The following is a 21,744-nucleotide window of genomic DNA, read 5'->3' as shown; positions in this document are numbered from 1 at the left end:
TCGACGGTAAAATACATCTTTGCACCCTTGTATAACAAATAAGTAACTATTTCTACCGCGCACCGTGCGGTTTCAGAGGAATTTCCTCCCACGAACGCTCCGGCTGTGGAATGAGCTCCCTGTCGAGGCCGCCGCCGATGAACTACAACTACAGTATGAAGTTCTTCAAAAAAGGAGTGTACAAGTTTCTAATGGGTCGGCAAAGCGCATGTGACACCCCTTGAGTTGCAGGCGTCCATAGGTTACGGTGACCGCTTTCCATCAGGCGGGCCGTATACCTGTTTGCCACCGACGTGGTATAAAAAAAAAGTTCTATAAAGCCATTAATTACTAAGTGCGGTACTGAAACTTGGGCAGATTCATGTGTGCGGCACATCTCGTTTGGGAATACGGGCGTGAGTGATTATATGTGTAACATGTGAGTATAAGATTCGCCATGCCATGAAACATCAGGAGCCTCCGATGAATCGGCTATTGATTTCGTTTAAACAAGATGGTAGCATATGGTTATATTCGTTTCGTTTTAGTTCGTTCGTCGTCTTGGCTAGGCCCCCGGGAGGAATCAATCGGGCATTGAGCTCGTATCGTAAACAAGATGGCTCCATCTGGCGGCAGTTAATCAGTTGAGTGCATTTGGCGGCAAATCGTAACTGACGGAGATTCGAGCTTCTACTATGATATGAGTAAAGCTTAGGCGTTTTGGAATACGTTACTTGATAGCGTGAAAATGTCATGGGGTAAGTAAAGAACTGTTCATGGGTTTGAAAGTAAAAGATGCAATCGAATGACGTTCACTTCGTAGTTCAGATTTTGCAAACTTCATTCCTAAACTGTGAGTCCGCGTTTACTTTTTAACCCCCGACGCAAAAAATTCATGGTAGTCTGTTTGTTCAGAGTCCCTCGTAGTGAACGGATGAAATTTCATTTAGTTTTTTTTTGTTTTCAGTTAGTATGGCCTGTTTTATGAAAAGTTTAGCGCGATAAATTAACTTTTTCTTTACTTTTTTCCGTGTCAGAAATTTCGACGACGGTTCGGTTATCTTGCACTGGCCGTAGTCACAGAAGACTGACCCCTAAGTGACTTTACGTTACGTTTCCCGAAAATGAAAAATTCATATTCCTATACAAAATATATGAGAAGTTTCCATAAATGTTCCAACGAACATGTTAGTGTCAAATTCGTGGTAGGACTACAGTACCAGCTAGCTATGTTGTCGTCAATGGGTCGACGACATAACAATGTATTCATTACATTTACAATGTAATGCGGCCTTTTGTCTATTTATATCCGATTTGTGCAAGCGACATTGGAATAAGGCTACTGAAACTCTGACGTAGTTTATCAGTACATTACATGCAGGCCCCGTAACCTAATGGCATTTCTACGACACGAAACGAAAACGAAACACCGCGAAAGATAGTCTGGCTCTGTCGCGCCTATACGCAAGAGCGATAGAGATAGATTATCTACTAGCGTTTCGTGAGCGTTTGTGCCATTCGGCTACGCACCCAGTTAAGTGTAAGTTTATAAAAAAATAGTACCATTTCGGCTCTTTTTTGCTAAGCTGTAGGTTCCACGATTTCACCCAATACCTACTTAATATGGCAAATTATATAAAAGCGTACAAAAAACAGATAAAAACCGCACACAGAAAATGGCAGAAATCTTTATTGTTAGCAAGTTAGTTCAGCGACCATGACCCGGCGATATTGCTCAGTCCTGTTTCTAACCCTATTGTCTACTTTAAGCCCACTTTGCTTTGTCGGTGCTCCAGTCTCTCCACACATTTAATAGGGATAAACAAACAGGTGACTTGGTGAGAGGCTGACTTATAGATAGACGTAACGTTTAAATGTGTCTTCGGACTTCCGGTTCAAGCGCCATCTTAGCGGTCTCGTGTCGTGAATAATTACGCTCTTTAAATGTTGTTTAATAATAAAATGCGTTTTTACCCGCTGGTATTAAAGGACAAAACATGTGTTTCCGAGCTAGTGAAGGGAAAAGTGTAATATCGATAGCTTATTATGCAGTAAACTCATGTTGTAATGAGAAGCTGATGAAGAATTAATGAAACGCGTTTAGCCTCTTTTTTGTCCTCAATGGCCGGTAGTTCACGTCTCTTGTGCTAGCTATCAATTTACAAGTGCCAACTCACCGTACACTGTCGTACTTACCGTACCAAAATCACTAATTAATATATCATATCGAAAAGATGACTCTTAATACTGGCGAAATATTTTGTCGCTATTAGATATAGGCAATCACTTATATTGATTTATGACCATTTTTATTATTAATAAATGATTATGATTATGATTATGAATATTAAGATGGACTGAAGCCATTTAATTAAAAAATGTGTCTTCGAGTGTTATAAAAAATATACTCTGATTTAGAACGTTTTCTAGGATTTACTGTAAAGATATCTTGATTCCCCTGTACCATCATTTCCATAGAAGATTCGGCACATGGGTAATAATCTAATAAATAGTGTGTGTACTATTATAGTAAAGAAAAGACACTTCGGCAGAACGACCTAGAACCGACCTATTCTAACTTTTCTCGAGGAAATATTGCAAAGCAAAAAGGCCATATGTATCTATGTATGTATATATTATTAGATTTGTGCATTCGACTATGTACCCTGTGTACTCCAAGGTCTACCCGTGACAATGATCGTACGCTAGATTGGGCCTGTGTACCTAGTCCGTACACAATACAAAAGGACTGCGACCATTAGATAGTTACTGCCCATTCAGACGCCTCGTGCAGTAAAGGTAGCTTCATACTGTTACTGTAAAATAAATCTCCTTCTTAGCGTTATCCCGGCATTGATCCTGGCGTTCGCTTTGGCAACTAATCCCAGACATTCCAACTCTTAAAGGGTAAATTAGATCCAATGTGCCGTGTGGTGCCAGCATCAAGGTGTAAGACGTAGTCAAATATATGGCATAAACACTCACGAAACGCTCGTTGATATATCTCTATTGGCGGGACAGAGCCAGACTACCTTTCTCGGCGTTTCATTTTCGTTTCGCGTATGCCATTTAGCCACGGCACCAGAAAAGAATAGCACCACTGCACCTCATCCCGTGGTTGTAAAAAGGCGACTAAGGGAAATCTGTTGGCGACAGATATGCACAAGAGCAAGGCTCGACCGTAGTACTTCGCGGGGTCCTTGCTCATGAGACCTGTGCGCGCCTCCACCACAAATAATGGGATTTTTCCTGCTTTCCTTCACCGAAAAGCGACTGATGGCAAATGTGCTTTCATGCAATATTCCGAAAAACTTGGTACCTACGAGACGTGTTTAAATCTGTGGAGGCCGCAGTGCTAAAGTTTAGTATAAACACCCCGATCCCAGTGCGCTAGCTCTCATGAACGGAAAAGAGGGTGAAACGCCGGAGTGCGGTTTAGTGGGTAGGGCCATTTCCCCCTTCTTACCAGGAGAAGGGAAAGCTATACGGCGAGTCCCACACAGTGTGCGCAACTGCAGTCACACTCCGTGAAAAAAAGGGTTTGAATCCGCGACCTCCGGATTGAAAATCGCACGCTCTTACAGACAACCAGCGCTTCCGCGATTATATAAAACTAGCTTTTGCCCGTGGCTTCGTTCGCGTTAAATGCGGAATGCTCTATACAAACTTCCCGCCCCCATTTTAGGGAAGTGGGGGGTTTTAAAGAGGCAGAAAGTAGCCTACGTCACTATCCATCCCTTCAACTATCTCCACTTAAAAAAATCACGTTAATTCGTCGCTTCGTTTTGGCGTCAAACACGGACAAACCAACAGACACACACTCTTTTCCATTTACAATATGGATAAGTACAACATCAATTCGCGTTTGTATTCTCAGGGTAGGAAGAGCACATGAAACTAAAAACATCCGGCCACAGAAATCAGTTTGGAGACAACAATAATTATTTTTGCCTGTGGCCGGTTAGTTTATTGTACTCCGGTCATTATGAGAACGTCTTTAGGTCGGTATGGGATTCAATCCAGTTCGCATTATGTGCCTGGTTCGCATTGGGACGACACGTTATTTTGTTTTATTGGAGAATATTTCATCTATGAAATCCGTAAGTACTATTTATTTAATACACTTTCAGGCCACAAAATATGTTGACAATAAAATATCATGTCCATTTTCACAAAATATGTTAAAATTAAACCCCGACGCAAAAATGATGGGGTGTTATAAGTTTGATTTGTCTGTCTGTTTATCTGTCAGTCTGTGGCATCGTAGCTCTCGAATTTCGTTGTTTTTTTTTGTTTAAAATCTGAATTAGTCGGGAGCAGAGGGCGGAATTGCTCATGGCAAAAATCAAACGTCAATCGAGTTGGAACGTTAAATTTTATCGACTATCGATTGAACTGAAATTATCAGTATATTGAGTTGTTTTCATCGTAAGTAAGACGAGGATACTTCTTTATCCATTTGTTGACTGTTTTTCGTTTTAGATTAACCATTTTTTTTCAAACGTTTTTGCAAGAGGACTAGTGACACAGAATATATAATAGTACAAGTACAGAAGGCCCACTGCTTTGATGTTTCCGAAATGCCGCCTTTTTAAATACCTACAACATTCTTACAAAGAAACGAGCCGCACGTGCGGGGCGTCCGGTGATAGGGTTACCAATGGATCCAAACGAATTAATACTCACATTAAATGTTATATTATCATATTCAAGTCTTGAGTACTTTCTAGGTATATACGCTTTATTTATATATTTTTGTTGAAGGTTCTAACATCACAATCCTTATTGAACTTTTCCGTGGGACTTAATCAGTAGTAGATCTGTATAAGAATGTCTTTTGGTATTTATTTTATTCAATATGTCTATTTAACTAAGTATTATTAGCCATTCCACCCGCGGACATCGCTTAAAAAACCTCGCGACGTAAAGTAACAATAGAAAGTGCGAACGTGCATTCCGTGAGAATGTGCGCCACCCCTGAGTAGGCCGCGAACTCGCGGCCGCCAGGATATACTTGTAGCGCGGCGATAGGATCGCGGAGTGAGCCGCCCCTGCTAGTGACAAAAATAGTATTCAAATGTTATACAACTTTTAATCTAGTCAAAGAGGTCAAAATCAAATGGTCGAATAGCTAATCAGAGGTCAAATAAAGGCAGAAATTTAAAAGGTGACTGTTTTTATCGATAGCTGAAAATGTCGATAAAATTTAACGTTCCAATTCTATTGACGTTTGATTTTTGCCATGTGCAATTCCGCCCTCTGGTAGGGAGTGTCCTTAGCCATGTTCGATGAAAATCAGTCCACTATGTCGGGGCTTTTTTCAAAATTTAAATTTTGTATCGTGGTTATTATTTAGCTAACACTAAAAAGGTGTCCTTTTTTTTTGTCGGAGTGGGGAATGCGTTACGCACCGTCCCCCCAGCCGCGGGAAGCCTTGAAGGGGGGGGGTGTGGGACTCCCTCCTTCGGCCCCCTCTCTTGTCGAGAGGGAGGGAAAGAGGTTTACCCACTAAACCCCACTCCGGCGTTTCGCCCTCTGTGCCGTTCGCGAGGGCGTCATGGGATCATCGGGTCTCCTCTGTCCACCATGGCGCCCTCCGGCAGCCCCGAATTGTTACAGGGCATCCGCACAGGTTAGGGAGAGAGGGATCAGAAACGCTTGATCCCTCCCTCGACGGGGTTAGTGGGGCCGGTGCAATGCGGGTCCCGTACCCGCTAGCCCCAACACTAAAGGTGTCCTGCCATTTCGCCAAGAAACGTTTCGCCAAATTTCACATTCAGCGTCGATGTGTTTGGGGAGGCTCTTAATTCTAGTTTGTGCAAAGATAGCGTGGTGAAAGTCTAGCTTTCTAATCACTACAGTACTCTTCCTTATTATTTATTACAATTATTACGTTGATCTCCTAATAGACATAACGATACAATCATCTCTCTAGTTAACTATCATTCTATTCATAATTGCTAGTTATCTGTGACATCCACGTGACTGTAATTATTATCGTCTGACGATATAATCGATATAATTTGTGTTGTCATTTCTATATCTAGAGATCACATGTCAATGTGCATTTGTGCAACAGAGGTTCAGAGAGGATATAAACCCACGTTTTTGACTATCGCTCGATAAAAAAAACTCATTGAACTCCTGTGTCTATGGCACTGGTCCCACCGCGAGCTAGTAAGCTATGAGCTACCGGCTATAAAAACGAACAAATGATAAGCATCCCCGTGTAAATAAAAGAGACACGGCGATGTTTACGCCGTGGCTTGCGTGGGCGACGGTCGCGCGATGGTCGCGCGACGGCGATGCGACGCATACGAAATCAAACCTTATCGATATGGAAGTAGACGATGCGATGAGACGCGACGGCGACGGTCGCGGGACCGTCGCCCACGCAAGACACGGCGTTATAGTTACTCGCCCAGCGGTGAGCTATCAATATCGCCGTGTCTCTTTTATTTGCACGGGGGTGCTTAATCTTTTGTTCGTTTTTATAGCCGATAACTCATAGCTTACTAGCTCGCGGTGGGATCAGTGCCAAGAATGCAGTTCAAAACATTTAGCAGTGCCACTGACCCAGTGGATCTTATTCTATCTTATATCTGCTGGGGGGCCCGGATACACTTCAATCCATAGGGATATTTTGGGCAATTCCACCTACGATATTATATTTACTTACCTATAGGCGTCATCCATATATTACGTCACAGTGTAAGGGGGGGGGGGGTCATACTAAATGTGACAATCCCTGTTAAAGGGATACAAAAAAGCGTGACATAGGGGGGGAGGGGTCCAAAAACCTGAAATTTGGTGTGACGTAATATGTGTGTGACGTAATATGTGGATGATCCAAGTATGCGATTAAAATAGTACCTACATTACGATGCAAGTGCCAAAAAAGGAAGTTCGAAACGAATGGCGATAAATTAAAACACTACCGAAGGGAGCGTTTTAAATCGACACGAGTTATGAATTTCCTTTTCGCACATGTATCGTACTACGTTTTTCAGGGTACGTACCCGAATGGCACAAACGCTCACGAAATGCTCACGAAACGAAACGCTCGTAGACATCTATCTCTATCGCTCTTGCGCATTGGCGCGCCTTGACATACATATAATTAACCACTTCTCGCACCAGTGCGTAAAAAAAATCACCATCTGTACTGAAAACGTTCTTCTTTTTTTTGCACTTGTATCGTAATGTACTATTTTGAATGTCAGAACAATACTGGAATCAATAGGAAGAAAAAGCACTCACAGCCATACCTAGAATTTTCCACTTTACGTACTCAGATATTCAATAATGACCTAAACTATTAGGTTAGGGTCATTGACCGATAATGTCAGAGTACAACGATGACGTTTGAAGGCCATTAGCAATTGTTTTGTGACGTCATAATTGTCGAACAACGAACTCGAGAGGGCGACAAGCCGACAAGTGATATGTCAAAGCGGTTGACGTTTAAACACTTTAATCTGACTTATTGAGTGATAAAGTAGGTTTTTATTGTGGCTCTAGCCAGGTCTAGTTTTGTGGCTCTAGCCAGGGGCGGCTCACTCCGCGATTCCATCGCCGCGCTACAAGTACATGCGGGCGGCCGCGAGTTCGCGGCCTAATCAGGGGTGGCTCGCATTTTCACGGAACGCTTGTTCGCACTTTCTATTGTTACTATACGTCGCGAGTTTTTTTAAAGGTTCATATGCGATATCCACCTGTGGAATGGCTAATATTTAACGCTTAGTTAAACAAACATTATGAATAAAATAGAACAATCTTACACAGATCTACTGAATGAATTATTTTATGTTAACTTGTTTCTACCTACTATGTGATTTATTTTATTATTTTACAATTGATAATCGTTATACTTAGGAATATATACTAAGTTTATTAACATATACAATATTAATGTAAATTTGTAAATAGAATTGTCGCCCACGGGTGCAAACTAGCAATTTATAAATATATTAATTTGATGCATGTATCTCATTAAGTGAAATGTAAATTTCTTTTGAGATTAATAAAATTCTTTAACCACATCTACTATTGATTATGTCATTTATGGCCCACGGAAACGTTCAATCAGGCTTGTGACGTTGGGATTTAAACAAAAATATATAAATACTGTATATACCTAGAAAGTACCCAAGACTTGAATATAATAGCATAACATTTTATGTGAGTATTAATTTTTTTTAATACATAGGCAACCCTAGCGTCCCACGGCGACGCTGCGCACGTGCGGCTCGTTCCTTTGTAATCATTAAAAAGGCGGCATTTCGTGAACTTCAAAGCAGTGGGCCTTCTGTACTTGTACTATTATATATTCTGTGCTCTAGCTGCGAACCGCAACAAAGACATACATATATAACTCCGTATAGACAGACAACGTTTCAAAAACGCACATCGGAACGGAACCTTAAAGAGTTAAATACGGTCGCCTGCACCGTTGACTCTCGTCTAGATGGCGCTAATATTAATATTTGATAATTTTAACACATATAAAGTTGGGGGTTGGTTTTAACACATATTAAAAAGTTCAAACTTCAAAGGGTTGTAACAGCAGGGGACTTTTGATTATGTTCACTTCCTACTTAGTCCTAATAAAGTTACGAAATCTACAATCATTTTCCTGCTCATTTTTTGAGCATTCATCTCTTGGCCTATAAGTAATTGTTTTCCTTTGCTTTTGACGGCTATTGACTATATTCTTCCAGTAAGATTGATTAGGTACTTTCAAAAGAGGCAGGAAACTTTGTTTTGGTGCGGCAACAAAGTCGGAGAGTAACAAAGTTCCTAATTACTTTGGCATATTAACCTGTACTCAAGTTACTTTGTTAATAACAATAACCTAACCACAAAATTAAAATATTGTCTTCGGTTACCGCGATAGTTACTCATGAAATAAAACTATGGAAACGGATTAAATCGCGTATAAGGAATTTACAATTCATCCCGACGTTTCGCGGCGTTCGTGATCAACTGGGTTTTGTAACATATGAGCATCCCAATCTTCCATCTCCCGTCGTATCATCAAAGTTTCAGTTCCATTGGAAATTGGGTAGTGGGTCCCCCATACAATTGACCTGACGCTACGCTCGCGAGACGCTAGACGTGGAGGGACCCATGATTAAGATAAGATTGAAAATATTTTCTTTATAATTAAATAAAAAGCGATATAATAGTTTGCTTCCGTTAATGAGCTAGCAGAAATAAAAAAAGCACGGTGTATATAGGATTTAGTGAATGGCTCATCAGCCACGACATTGATCTACGCGACAGCGGTGAGCGGCAGCCATATGTGCGAATGAAAAGTCCCATCGCTGTGTTTCGCACTAATGTATGGCCGCCGCCACAGCCGCTCACCGCTGCCGCTGTCGCTCTTAGCCCAATGTCGTGGCACTCGTGGCTGAGCCATAGGATGATTCTATTTCGATTTCGACTTACCATCTGCAATTCTGACTTCACTTTTGCTGACGTCAATCGGATATCAAACGTATCCGGAAACGTTCCCGATTCTGTCGAAGATATTATATTTACAAGTACGAGTAGGTTTTATATATCTGCCTGTTCCTACCAAAGAAAATTGCATAAATTTGAGGCAATTGGATTGGTAAAATAGTACATTACGATACTAGTGCGAAAAAAAGGAAGTCCGAAACGAGTGGCGATAAATTAAAACACGACCGAAGGACAGGAAATCGACACGAGTTACGAATTTCCTTTTCGCACGTGTATCGTACGACGTAGTACAGATGGTGTTTTTTTTTTACGCACTAGTGCGAGAAGTGATTCATTATATGCCAGGTCGAAACTTCGGAAATTCGTAACTCGTGTCGATTTAAAACAATTCAGTAGTGTTTTTATATATCGCCACTCGTTTCGAATTTCCTTTTTTACGCACTTGTATCGTAATGTACTATAACGTGACTCTGTCGCACAATACAGAAAAGTTATAGAAAGAGATAACTAACGATACGCCACGGAGCGTCAGCGGCAGTATTGGCTTATAGAACCTCAGGGTACATAGCCAATTGAAAAACGCTTACGATAGGTAGTATCGTTACCGTAGCTTCTCCTTCCATATTGGCACGACAGAGCCAAACTGCGTTTAAATGGGCTTCTAGCGTCAACGGTTGTAATTTCTGCTAGGCCCGGCAGATGGTCTCTTGATATCTAAGCAAAGACATATATAACTCCGTATACCTAGACCGATAAAGTCTAAGAAAAAACGTACCTCAGTACCTCAGTTGTCAAAACTGAGGTTCAAAAGTTTAAAGCTTATGTCGAGAGATGGCAGTCTATGCACTGTGATTACACATTTTACTTCGACAGTAACTCTCTATAGGTATAATACTCGATCCTCTTTGTATCTAAGTAAAGGGTAGACTATCCGGTATCAAAGTGACTTGATAATCAAACAAACAACTGAATTGAAAAAGGAGCAAGTGAAAGGATTCTATAGTTGAACCACGAGCGAAGCGAGTGGTTCGAGAATAGAATCCTGAACTTGCGAGTTTTTTAACACACGAGAAGTAAAATACATTTGCACCCGAGTGTAACACAAAACTTTTCCCCTCACTATAGCGAGGAAACTACAACGCAAAAATGCGTTTATCACTGCTTCCAGTAGTTCCACAGGTGGTAAATCATCTTTATTACTAGATTCACCTACTTTTATCAATTTTAAAGCAGTTAATTTGACTTTATTCAAGGTCAAATTACTTTACCCACTACTGGATAAAATGCGTTTTTACCCGCTGGTATTAAAGGACAAAACACGTGTTTCCGAGCTAGTGAGGGGAAAAGAAAATTGTAGTAAGTATGTATGGAATGCATGTAGACTTACTGCGTTTTAACTTTGAGGAACAGCGTGAGATACGAGATTTTTTAAAAGATGTGACGATATATATCTGCTAAAAACAAGGTCAACACGGATTTGCCGTATCCATCCTTATCAGAACATGTCTATAATTGTAGCCACGCTGACATCACGGTTACTGCAAACATGTCATTATAACAATTACTGGACGTCACAGTTGATTGTTTCATTGCGGTCTATTTATATGTGTCGCTTAACTTGAAAACTGGGTAAATCCATTCTGCTATATAAGTTGATTATTATCTTTCAGATCATATATTTTTTATACATTCAACCTTAAAGCAGAATGGATTTACCCAGGTTTGAAGTTAAGCGACACATATCGTCACTACTTTTAAAAAATCTCGTATCTCACGCTGTTCCTCAAAGTTAAAACGCAGTAAGTCTATATGCATTCCATACATACTTACTACAATTTTCTTTTCATTGACAGACGAAGATACAAGTTTTTTTAAAAGTAGTGACGATATGCGTGTGCAAGTAAAAGTCAGATGTGACCCCTTATGGTTGTCCCTGTGTTCTCACAGAAAACTCAAATGAGAATCAATGAAATGACCGAAACCTATCGGGATTAGAACCCAGGCCTATCTGCTTAGCAGGCAGAGTATCCACAAAAAGGATCGAGTATATAAAGAGTTACTGACAAACTTGGCCCATATTGGTAACTAGATATGTGAGTGTGTTTAGTAAAACGTCCCACTTTGTCGGTTACCATTAAGGCGATACTTACCTGTATTTTTATATGAATAAACTGACAAAGCGGCTCTACAGCAATCGACAAAGTGGGACGTTTTCCCGTGCACGCTCACATATATCCATACTATCCATACTAATATTATAAATGGGAAAGTGTGTGTGTCTGTTTGTTTGTCCGGCAAAACGGAGCAACGAATTGACGTGATTTTTTAAGTGGAGATAGTTGAAGGGATGGAGAGTGACATAGGTCCTTTTTGTCTCTTTCTAACGCGAGCAAAGCCGCGGGAAAAAGCTAGTATTTATATATTTATTTGACAATTTTCACACTACATATAGTTAGATTGTGTTACTCGTAAAATTGTCAAATATCGTAAAAAATATTAGAGTCATCTAGCCGCGAAACACCCAAAGGTATAGTGCCATCAAGACGACCGTACATTTTTCTTGACGGTTCCGAGCCACGTTTTTTTATTATACTTTATATGTCTTTGGTATCCACTAGGTTACACTACACCGGTCCTCGTATTCATACGCGTTGGTCCTAATTGCACATGACTTCACTTCCACGCACTGATAGTTGCTATCGATATTCATCAGTCGACCCGACTGCAATCATTTATTACTGTTTACTATCGAGTAATTAGCGTTCCGGAACTAATTAAGTCATGGAACTGATTAACTAAGTAATCGAACTGATTTATATGAACTAAACTAGTCTGATTTGTGACTACATTGGCACAGAACTATAATATATGTTTTGTATGTTACCATTTTACTTTTATGTACTAGACCGATTTAAATGACATTTGGAATGCAGATTGATAGTTTGATAGGAAAGGACATACTGTAACATAAGAGAATTTTACCTACAAAATCATCATTTAAGGGTGTCATGTAGCATTTAGCGGTTCTTCTTTTAAGTACCTATAGTCTTGGTCACATGGCACGCGTGATCAGTGGACAAGTTGGACATAGGTACAGTCAGCTGCAGAAAAAACGAGACCCCCTGCCATACAAATTTGTATGCAAGAGGGTCTCCTTTCCTCTGCAGCTGACTGTACATGAAATTTCTTAATAACAGTGTAAAACATGGAGAGGATTTTCGAATAGTGAAAATTACCCGACAGCCGAAATGGACCCGTGTACCTTATACCAAATTTTCACTGTTTCGCCATACAAGTCACTGCTGTAGGTACATATTTCGATATACTCGTAGGTCGACTCGTTCGTTTTTCGTCACGTTCCAAAAGTTGTCCGATTCCGCTTTCGTCAGCCATTCTTCATTCGTCAACTTAGTCTGCAGTCATTATCGTCTTTGACCATAATGAATTGTTGGCCTTTTTCTTATTTCGACTCAATCGCTTTTCGTCATTTCGTATTTGGTCATATTCTAAATTGGTACCGACCTAAGACTGCGAAAAAACACGAAAAACAGATTTAACAGCGAACATGCCGAATGAAGATTATGACGAGTGAAAAACGAGAAGGATTAAGATAAAGATGAACAACGAAATTGACCGTAGTTGAGAAAGACAATCGACGATCGTGACTAGAGATGGGCCGAATATTCGGCAAATATTCGGTATTCGGCATATTCGGCAAGTTTTTCAATGTTCGTATTCGGCCGAATAATTCGGTTGCATTGCCGAATATTTACCGAATAAACAAAGTAAATAACTAATGATGATCTTACGTATTCCATTGGATAATAAGCTCTTATTTTAGTAACTTTCTAAGGAACTACTAAAAAGAGATAATTAATACGTCAAAATACGTAAAAAAACCGTAGTTTAAGATTTTAGAAGAGTTCAGAGTTGTTTTAACTAAGTTTTGGTTATCCACTAAATCATAAAGAACATAGCTGTCGTAACATATGTAACCATCAATCATATAATAGTTTTAATGAACATCCGCTTTAAAAATATGGCGTAACCGAATATTCGGCCGAATGTTCGGTTCGGTAAGAGCTGAACCGAATGTTCGGCCGAATATTCGTATTCGGCAAAGTCCATATTCGGTCCATCTCTAATCGTGACGAATAAAGAATGGCTGAAGCAGAATCGGACAAATTTAGGAACGTGACGAAAAACTAACGAGAGGACCCAAGAGCCCCATATTTCGTCAACTACACGACTAATTGGTCAACCATCCGAAAAGTGTCGTGTCGGACCTACACGACACGTCACGCGGTTCACACGTGCGTTTATTATTGTTAATTGATCAGTGGCTTGAAGGCACGTGGAAATAGTTTCGCTTTTATTTTCTCTACAATAAACATTTTGTTACGCAAATATTCAATACAAATCAAATTATTTTTAACAAATATTTTGATTTGGGTTTTTAAGGAGTTCATCATTGGCCTCAAAGTCTATAACAGACTATACAAGCAGTGTCAAGTGGGGCGACAGCGTTTTCCATGGCTATGTAAGCCAATACGGGAGCGACAAACACGACCACAACTCGGAGTTACACTATTATTTATTTAAATAATTAATGAATCTACGGTTGTACTCACGTTATTATAATTATCGCTAATGCTGCGACACCGCTGCTAGTTACAACCGTAGATTCATTAATTACTTGAATATGTCTCACGAAAGTTTAACGTGTATTATTTATTTATTTCCATTTTTCTTCTTCTTCTTAGTCGTATACTCTTGTCAGAGTAGTCGTGGTCATTGGGGTCGTTGTGCTGCCTTTTTAATGGTTTCCCGCCATATTGCTCTATTTGCAGCGTTCCGCGCGCAGAGATTTAAGGGTGACCCGGTGAGCGCCCTCACTTGGTCTGTCCATCGCATTGAGGGGCGCAGTCTGGGACTTGTACCGCCCACTCTTCCCTGAACAACAAGTCTCTCTATGGCGGAGTCTTCCCTACGTGTTCCATTTTTAAGCTTTTTGTTATTCATATAAATGGTCATATTAGATGAGGACTAATATTTTTATTACAATACACATGGCGCTATATTACCGCAGTAGTTAGGTAATGAGCTCATTATGTATTTTAGAAATTAAAATGGCCATTAAAATTAAAACGTCGTACGATACGTACGTGATATGCTAAGAGGGAATTTGTAACTCGTGTCGATTTCAAACACTCCCTTCGGTCGTGTTTCAATTAATCGCCACTCGTTTCGAACTCGCTCTTTCCCGCACTTAGCGTAATGTTACTATTAACCAAAGACATAATATATATAAATAAATAAATAAATAAAAATACGTTTATTACCATAACACAAAAGGAGTACAGCAATGGAATAAAAAAGTAATATGCTAATATAACTCCATATAGACAGATAAATTCTAAGAAAAAAACGTAGCTCAGAACCATACAAAAAAAGTTACGGTGGCCTAGATGGAGTTACACCTTTGGGGGACGCTCGGCTAGATGGCGCTAATATTAATATTTGACATTTTAACACATATCAAGCTAAGAATATGGGCCAAATTGTCAAAACTGAGGTTCAAAAGTTTTAAGCCTGTGTCTAGAGATGGCAGTCTATGCACTGTGATTGCACATTTTACTTCGACAGCAACTCTCTATAATACTCGATCCTCTTTGCTATTAACATAGTCGGGCGAAAATTTTTGAAATGAAATATATATGTAGTAATGTTCCATTTTTACTGTTTTCTACAAAAATTTCCTTATGAAGCATCTGTGGGCTCACTTTGGTTTTGATAATCGCTTGAATACATTTTCTAATGCAAATTAACAAACTCTACAAACGTAAAGGTATTCGAATTTACACCAATAACATCACATTACATAGTCCAGTCATCCGGTCATCCGTGAAACGAACGCATTGAACGCAACGCATTATCAGATGCCCATGCCTATCCGCTTGTTACCCTATTCGGTCGTGGGCCCACTTCTTAACCAAACCCTATTCGCTCGTGGGCAACCGAACCAGAGCGTGGCCTGGCCAAAGCGACAATCGTTGACGCTACATGACGAACGAAACGCAGATTGGCTCTGTCGCGCCACTAACAGAAGAGCGATAGTTTCTAGAGATGTACCGACTATTGATTTGGCCGACTACCGACTAGTCAGCGTTTGGGTGGCCGATTAGTCGGCCGAGACTAGTCGGCTAATCGGCCAAATTGTCGACTAAATTCACATTTTGAATGTTATTTTTGGTCCTCTCATGATTTTTTACAAGTTCAAAAGTTCATGACAATATTTATTATACATTTTTCATTTTTGACAACCGGCTTGGCTTAGTGGGTAGTGATCTTGCTTATGAAATCAATAATCCTAGGTAGGAAATTTATTTCTGTGATGATTACAAAATATTTGTTGTTTTGACAAAGAAAGGAATTACGAATATGTACATAATACAACCATAATTTTAAGCTGTAGCTTTCAGTTTTTCTATCACTAATGAAGTGCCGACTAATGGGCCTTTTTTGCCGACTAATCGCCGACTACATATGTGGCTGGATAGTCGGCGACTAATCGGTACATCCCTAATAGTTACGAATACGAAGTGTAAGCGATTGTTACGTTGGCTAAGTGCCCTGTAAAGATTTCACGGCTGCTAGCACTTGGAAGGTCTTTCATGACGATCGCAAACGGGGCATGAAGTACACTTAATGCGTATTAAACGCGGTAATAGGGAGGAATAAAATGGACGGTCACGTCGGTATGCGCTTAAATTAGATCTGTTAAAAGGAAGTAGGGAGAACTGGGAAGTTTGTGGACAAATGCTTGCATGTTTCCAATAAAAAAACGTCATAGGTCCGCTAGTGTAATCGAGGAGCATACATGTGTTAAAATTTGTGGATGATGATAAGGATATTAAATAAAATGAAATGTAAAAATGATAAAAATTATAGACATTAAACTTTCGTGAGACATATTCAAATAATTAAAAAATAATTAATGAATCTACTCACGTTATTATATCGGTATTGCTGCGACATGTTTCGGGCCAATTCGGAGGCCCCTCTTCAGTCATATAGGAGTTGACGCGACGTCTAAACTCCGTGGACCCCAATAGCAATATAACAACGTGAACGTAAGCAGCAATAGCGATATAATAACGTGAGTACAAGCGTAGATTCATTAATTATTAAAATTATAGGCATTAATTTTAACCCCTTATGGTTTCACCGAATATATCTTTCCAATATTTGATAGCCGTCATCAGTCTTCGTTTAGAATTAGACTTTTTTCGTAAATGCTTTGAAAATTCTAAGTCTACTCACATCAAAGCAGTGCATTCCATTGTTCCGTATGTTTCTACTCGCACGTGTGTGTTTGCAGACTGCTATTTCTGCAGTGTTTATCAAAATGGAAGCTATTTTCGTTTACAATTTACACGGCTAACTGAGTGTGCTTTGTAAGCTTATTTATTATGCCGTATCTTCATAGATCGCTTTATAGTGCTGACGCTTTGTAGTGCTGACAGCTTTGCTGACGTTCGCAGTTTTGCTGACGATATGTCAGCTCAAAATCAGTCTGCTCAGCTCTGATAAGAGTTCAGTATGAACAATTAGCCATGTAGCCCATGTAGGATCAGATATATTCGATTAACTATCGCAATAATTTCTTTATTTATAAATTCCTTAAAATTAACACTAACAGACAGGCTATACATGTTAATAGGAGGGTAGTTTTAGAGACACATACAATAGGGTACACATTTATGGTCTTATGATTGATTAATAATCAGTAGCTAATGGAACTTGGAGTCGTATTAGCTTCCAGGTATCGGCTACTAATCGAAAGGAATTGAGATTCCGTGCTGTAAAAAATGTCCATATTGCTGTCACTGGCCAGTATTTCATTTAGAAGAGTTAATGCATGATGAAGCGGAGAGTGTGATAGGGCATGAGTTCGTGCTGTCGGGATAGCGAATAGAGTTTGTGGACGGGGGCGGAGTTCTATGCCAGTAATAGGGCGAACTTTTAATGAAATCAGAGATAGCATGGTAGGGTTAGTAATTTGGCCGCGTATTAAACGTAAGAAGAACTTTATGAGAGTTATATTTCTTCTGCACTCTAGGGAAGTGTAATTTACCATCCCAAGGACGTAAAGAGTGGGATACAGATGCGGATAGTATCCATAGAGTTTACGGAAAAGAAAGCGTATAAAAGTTTTTTGCACCCTCTCCAACATAAGAGTATACTGATGTTCATGGGGGCTCCATACAATCGCATTAGATTCGAGCCGACTTCGCACATATGCATTATATAATATGCTAAGTGCATTTTGAGAGTCCAGAAATTTGCATTGGCGGATTACTAATAATATTTGAAAGCATATTTGAAAGCAATAATAATATTTGAAAAAGGTCAAAGCGAGAATTGCAAGAAATACCTAAGTAAAATCATTGATGTGCAAATGATAAGTTTAGGATTTTTAAACGTCATAAGAAATTTAGATTTTCACTCGGTGGCAAAATTTTTTGAATATTGGAATCTTTCGCTTGCTTGGGTATCAATATTGACACGTGCAGTAAAACTGCTTTGCCTCCTTCTCTTTTGGGTCTTACTTAGAACAAAAAAATATTTAAAGATGTGTTCTTTCTTTCCAGGGCGTATCGTTCATAGGATGGCACCAGCGGACGCGGCTGGAGCGAGTGCTGCTTGTGCTGTCAGCTTTGCTGACGTTGGCAGTTTTGCTGACGACATGTCTGCTGCTAGCCATGCGGGGTCCAACGTATCTGCCCGTCCCGCCTTGCTACCAACCTGAACCTAAAGGTATTTAAGCTAGTGTGCTGACACTGCTGGGATCTTTGCTGACGTTCGCTGTTTTGCTGACAATATGTCAGATCAAAATCAGTCTGATCAGCTCTGATAAGGGTTCAGTATGTACAATTACCCATGTACCCCTGTAGAATCAGATATATTCGTTTAACTATCGCAATGTCTCCAAGCCTCAGTCAAGTGAAATTCTTGAATACGATCTAAGCTGAACGTTCATCATTCCAGAAAGCAGCGTCTGCCTGTCCAGTTCCTGCATCTACACAGCCAGCGAGGTCATCAGGGCCCTCGACGAGACTCAGAACCCCTGTGAAGACTTCTACGAGTTCGCCTGTGGGGGTTGGATGAGAAACAATCCAATCCCGGAGGGCAAGTCACAGTGGGGCATCTTTAGCAAGATCGAGTTGCAGAATCAGCTCATCATACGGTCTGCTTTAGGTGAGAAAATCATTTTAGGCCATATTAGGGCTTTTTACGAGAGCTCTATCCCTTGCGAGGACATAAGACGAATTTTCTTGTGGGGTTGGATGAGAAATAACCCCATCCCGGAGGGAAAGTCGCAGTGGGGCATCTTTAGCAAGATCGAGTTGCAGAATCAGCTCATCATACGATCTGCGTTAGGTGAAGAAATCACATAAGTTAAGGCCTTCAACGGAATCCAGAACCCCTAGAATAACTTCCCCATGTTCGTTTGTGGGGGCTGGATGAGGAACAACCTGAAACTTATCATACGATCTGCTTCAGTGTTTGATAGGTTAATTTATATCTTAGTAGGAAAACGGCCATTTCCAGTACAAAGATTCCTCCTATTATATTTGCACTATCTCTGCGTTTTTCGACATTCTGTAGACAGTTTTTAAGGACTTTCCACGCTGTAGGGCTCGCCAAAAATTAGTCACTACTCGAGCGTATTTTCGTCTTAGCATCTATCCTACAGGCAATGTATTCATTCCGTCTTCTTGTTTTTGTCCTCCCTCGATAATCATGCGTTTCTTCTTTGTGAATATTGGTGGTAGAGTATTTCTTTTTTGCGCCTTCATTTCGCCCTTGTAAGTCATCAACCTTTTGTATTAAGCTAATCTATCCATATTCCTTAAGCAGATCTTGCGCTATTGTGTTGTGTCTAGTGCAACAATGTGACAATAAGGAAAAGGTCAGAGATGACATTGTTGATAGAGTCTATTGTCTAGCTCTTTAAGCTATTTATGGACTTCCAGGAAAGGATTGAAATGTTTTAAGCACTGTTCATTAGCAGTTTTGAAATATGTAGTTAAAAATGTATACGAGGGGTGATCCAAAAGTAATGATAACTGAATACTTTTTGCATCGGATTAAAATAAATAGGTATGCCGTTACTGTCCACAAAGACTCCTTAGTAAATAAAAAAAAATAAAAATAAAAAATATGTATCTGTCAGAGAGTTGCATTTGTTTTTTCACGAGCAGTCGGAACAATATCGCAAAAATGGAGAAAACTGAGGTGAGAGCGGTTATTAAATACTTCTGTTTGAAAAAAATGTGTACTAAAGATATATACGCTGAATTAGTGGGAACACTGGGGGAGTCCGCTCCGCCGTATTCTACAGTGGCACGCTGGTCAAAGGAGTTTAACTTGGGAAGAACATCCACTCAAGATGAACACCGCGAAGGCCGTCCATCTGTCGCCCTTACTGGAGAAAACGTAAAAAAAATTAATGATCTCGTTTTAACAGATAGAAGGATGACTATCAGGCATCTAGTTGAGCTCACAGGCATCTCGTATGGCAGCATTCAAAGAATCTTAACTGATGAATTACATATGAAAAAAGTCTCCGCTCGTTGGGTGCCTAGAATGTTAACGGCTGAACAAAAGAAAATACGTTGTGAGATTTCGAAGTCTAATCTTGAAAAATTTCAAACTGATCCCGAAACATTTTTGCGTCGGTTTGTAACCATGGACGAGTCTTGGATCCATCATTTCGATCCTGAGACCAAACAGCAATCCATGACCTGGAAGCGAGCGTCGTCCCCTACACCGAAGAAATTCAAGGTAGCAATAAGCTCCGCTGGTAAGGTCATGGCTTCAGTGTTTTGGGATGCTGAGGGAGTCATAATGATCGAATACCTGGAAAAGGGAACCACTATTACGGGCTCCTACTACGCTGACCAAATACGCAGATTGAGAGAGGCAATCAAAGAAAAGCGGCGGGGTAAACTTCGAGCTGGCATCCTGTTTCACCAGGACAACGCACCGCCCCACAAGGCCGGTGTTGCGATGGCTGCCATCCGTGATTCAGGGTTCGAATTGCTGGAACACCCCCCATATTCGCCAGACCTAGCCCCCAGCGACTTTTATCTCTTTCCACGGCTGAAGGAAGATCTTAGAGGCAACAAATTTTTGAATGATGGCGAGGTAATGGCCGCTGTGGAGGCATTTTTGGAGGGTCAAGAAAAAGATTTTTTTTTTAAAGGAATTCGTAGTCTGGAGAAACGATGGTCCAAGTGTGTAGACTTGGAAGGAGATTACGTAGAAAAATAAATTATTTTATTAAACATTTTATGTGTCTTTCATACTGATTATCATTACTTTTGGATCACCCCTCGTAAACTCATTTCCTTGCCTTTAGAAATGTAACGAAAACGATTACTGTTTTTGGAAAACGAAACGAAAACGAAAAAAAATATGGTTACGAAATACTTTCAATTTTGAACTCAAGGTTTTTATATTAAGGTTGACATCTACAAGTATTTTTCCATTTTACCTTTTAATATTTTCCTCAATCTCTTCAAATTGGTACCCGGAAATATAAATCCGGTTTCAATGACGTTTTGTATATCCGGAAATTCCTGTATCAAAATCTTAACATGTCCATTTTTGAACTCAATAGCACTGGTTTTCCCGATTTTTAGTTGGCATAACCTTACAATAAATTAGCAAAATTGCGAATCGTCATTTTCGACCAAAACAAAGAGGTCTAACCATTTGGTTAACGCCAAATAATGCCTTATAAAATGTGTGTATTGAAATGTTAAATATTTGGACATTTACTTACTAACAACATACTGCCTTGACTTATGTATGTAGTGCCGTGACGTACAGTCAACAGCATAATATGCTGTCAACATTGTTTTCAGATAAATTTAAAAGTGGAAAATGTCTGCCTTGGGTGAGACTTGAACTCACGGCCTCTGGATCAAGAGTTGAGTTGGAGTTCAAGTCTCACCCAAGGCAGACATTTTCCACTTTTAAATTTATTCTAAGCCTAGTGGCATCGATTGCAGACGTTTCTGCTAATCAGAAGTTAAAATTTAGCATGGTTAGCGCATCGTAAGATCGTAACTGGTGAATTTCCAATATGACTTGGAACTCCGGTTGCCGTTTAAGAAGTTTAACACTCTTACGGTAGATGTCGCTACGGGTCCCATTGACCTTAGTAGTGGAAAATTTCGCTGGCTTGGTTGAAGTCTTGGTGGCTCAGTTGGCAGAGCGCTGGAATAT

General features: G+C 40.0%; 1 protein-coding gene across 1 annotated transcript in view; it reads left to right on the top strand.

Moving 5' to 3' along the window:
- Nucleotides 1-21,744, top strand: part of LOC125237327 (endothelin-converting enzyme homolog) — a 47,108-nt gene that overhangs the window by 9,562 nt on the left and 15,802 nt on the right. Inside the window, exons 2-4 of the mRNA XM_048144319.1 lie at nucleotides 18,099-18,264; nucleotides 18,496-18,705; nucleotides 19,979-20,658. Coding sequence (XP_048000276.1) covers nucleotides 18,099-18,264; nucleotides 18,496-18,705; nucleotides 19,979-20,658 — 1,056 coding nt within the window. The remainder of the gene's footprint in view (nucleotides 1-18,098; nucleotides 18,265-18,495; nucleotides 18,706-19,978; nucleotides 20,659-21,744) is intronic.

Source organism: Leguminivora glycinivorella, chromosome 21 (assembly GCF_023078275.1).
Source record: "Leguminivora glycinivorella isolate SPB_JAAS2020 chromosome 21, LegGlyc_1.1, whole genome shotgun sequence".
NCBI classification, from domain to species: Eukaryota; Metazoa; Arthropoda; class Insecta; order Lepidoptera; family Tortricidae; genus Leguminivora; species Leguminivora glycinivorella.
The sequence above is the reverse complement of the archived record's forward strand: the minus strand, read 5'-3'. Positions and strand labels throughout refer to the sequence as shown.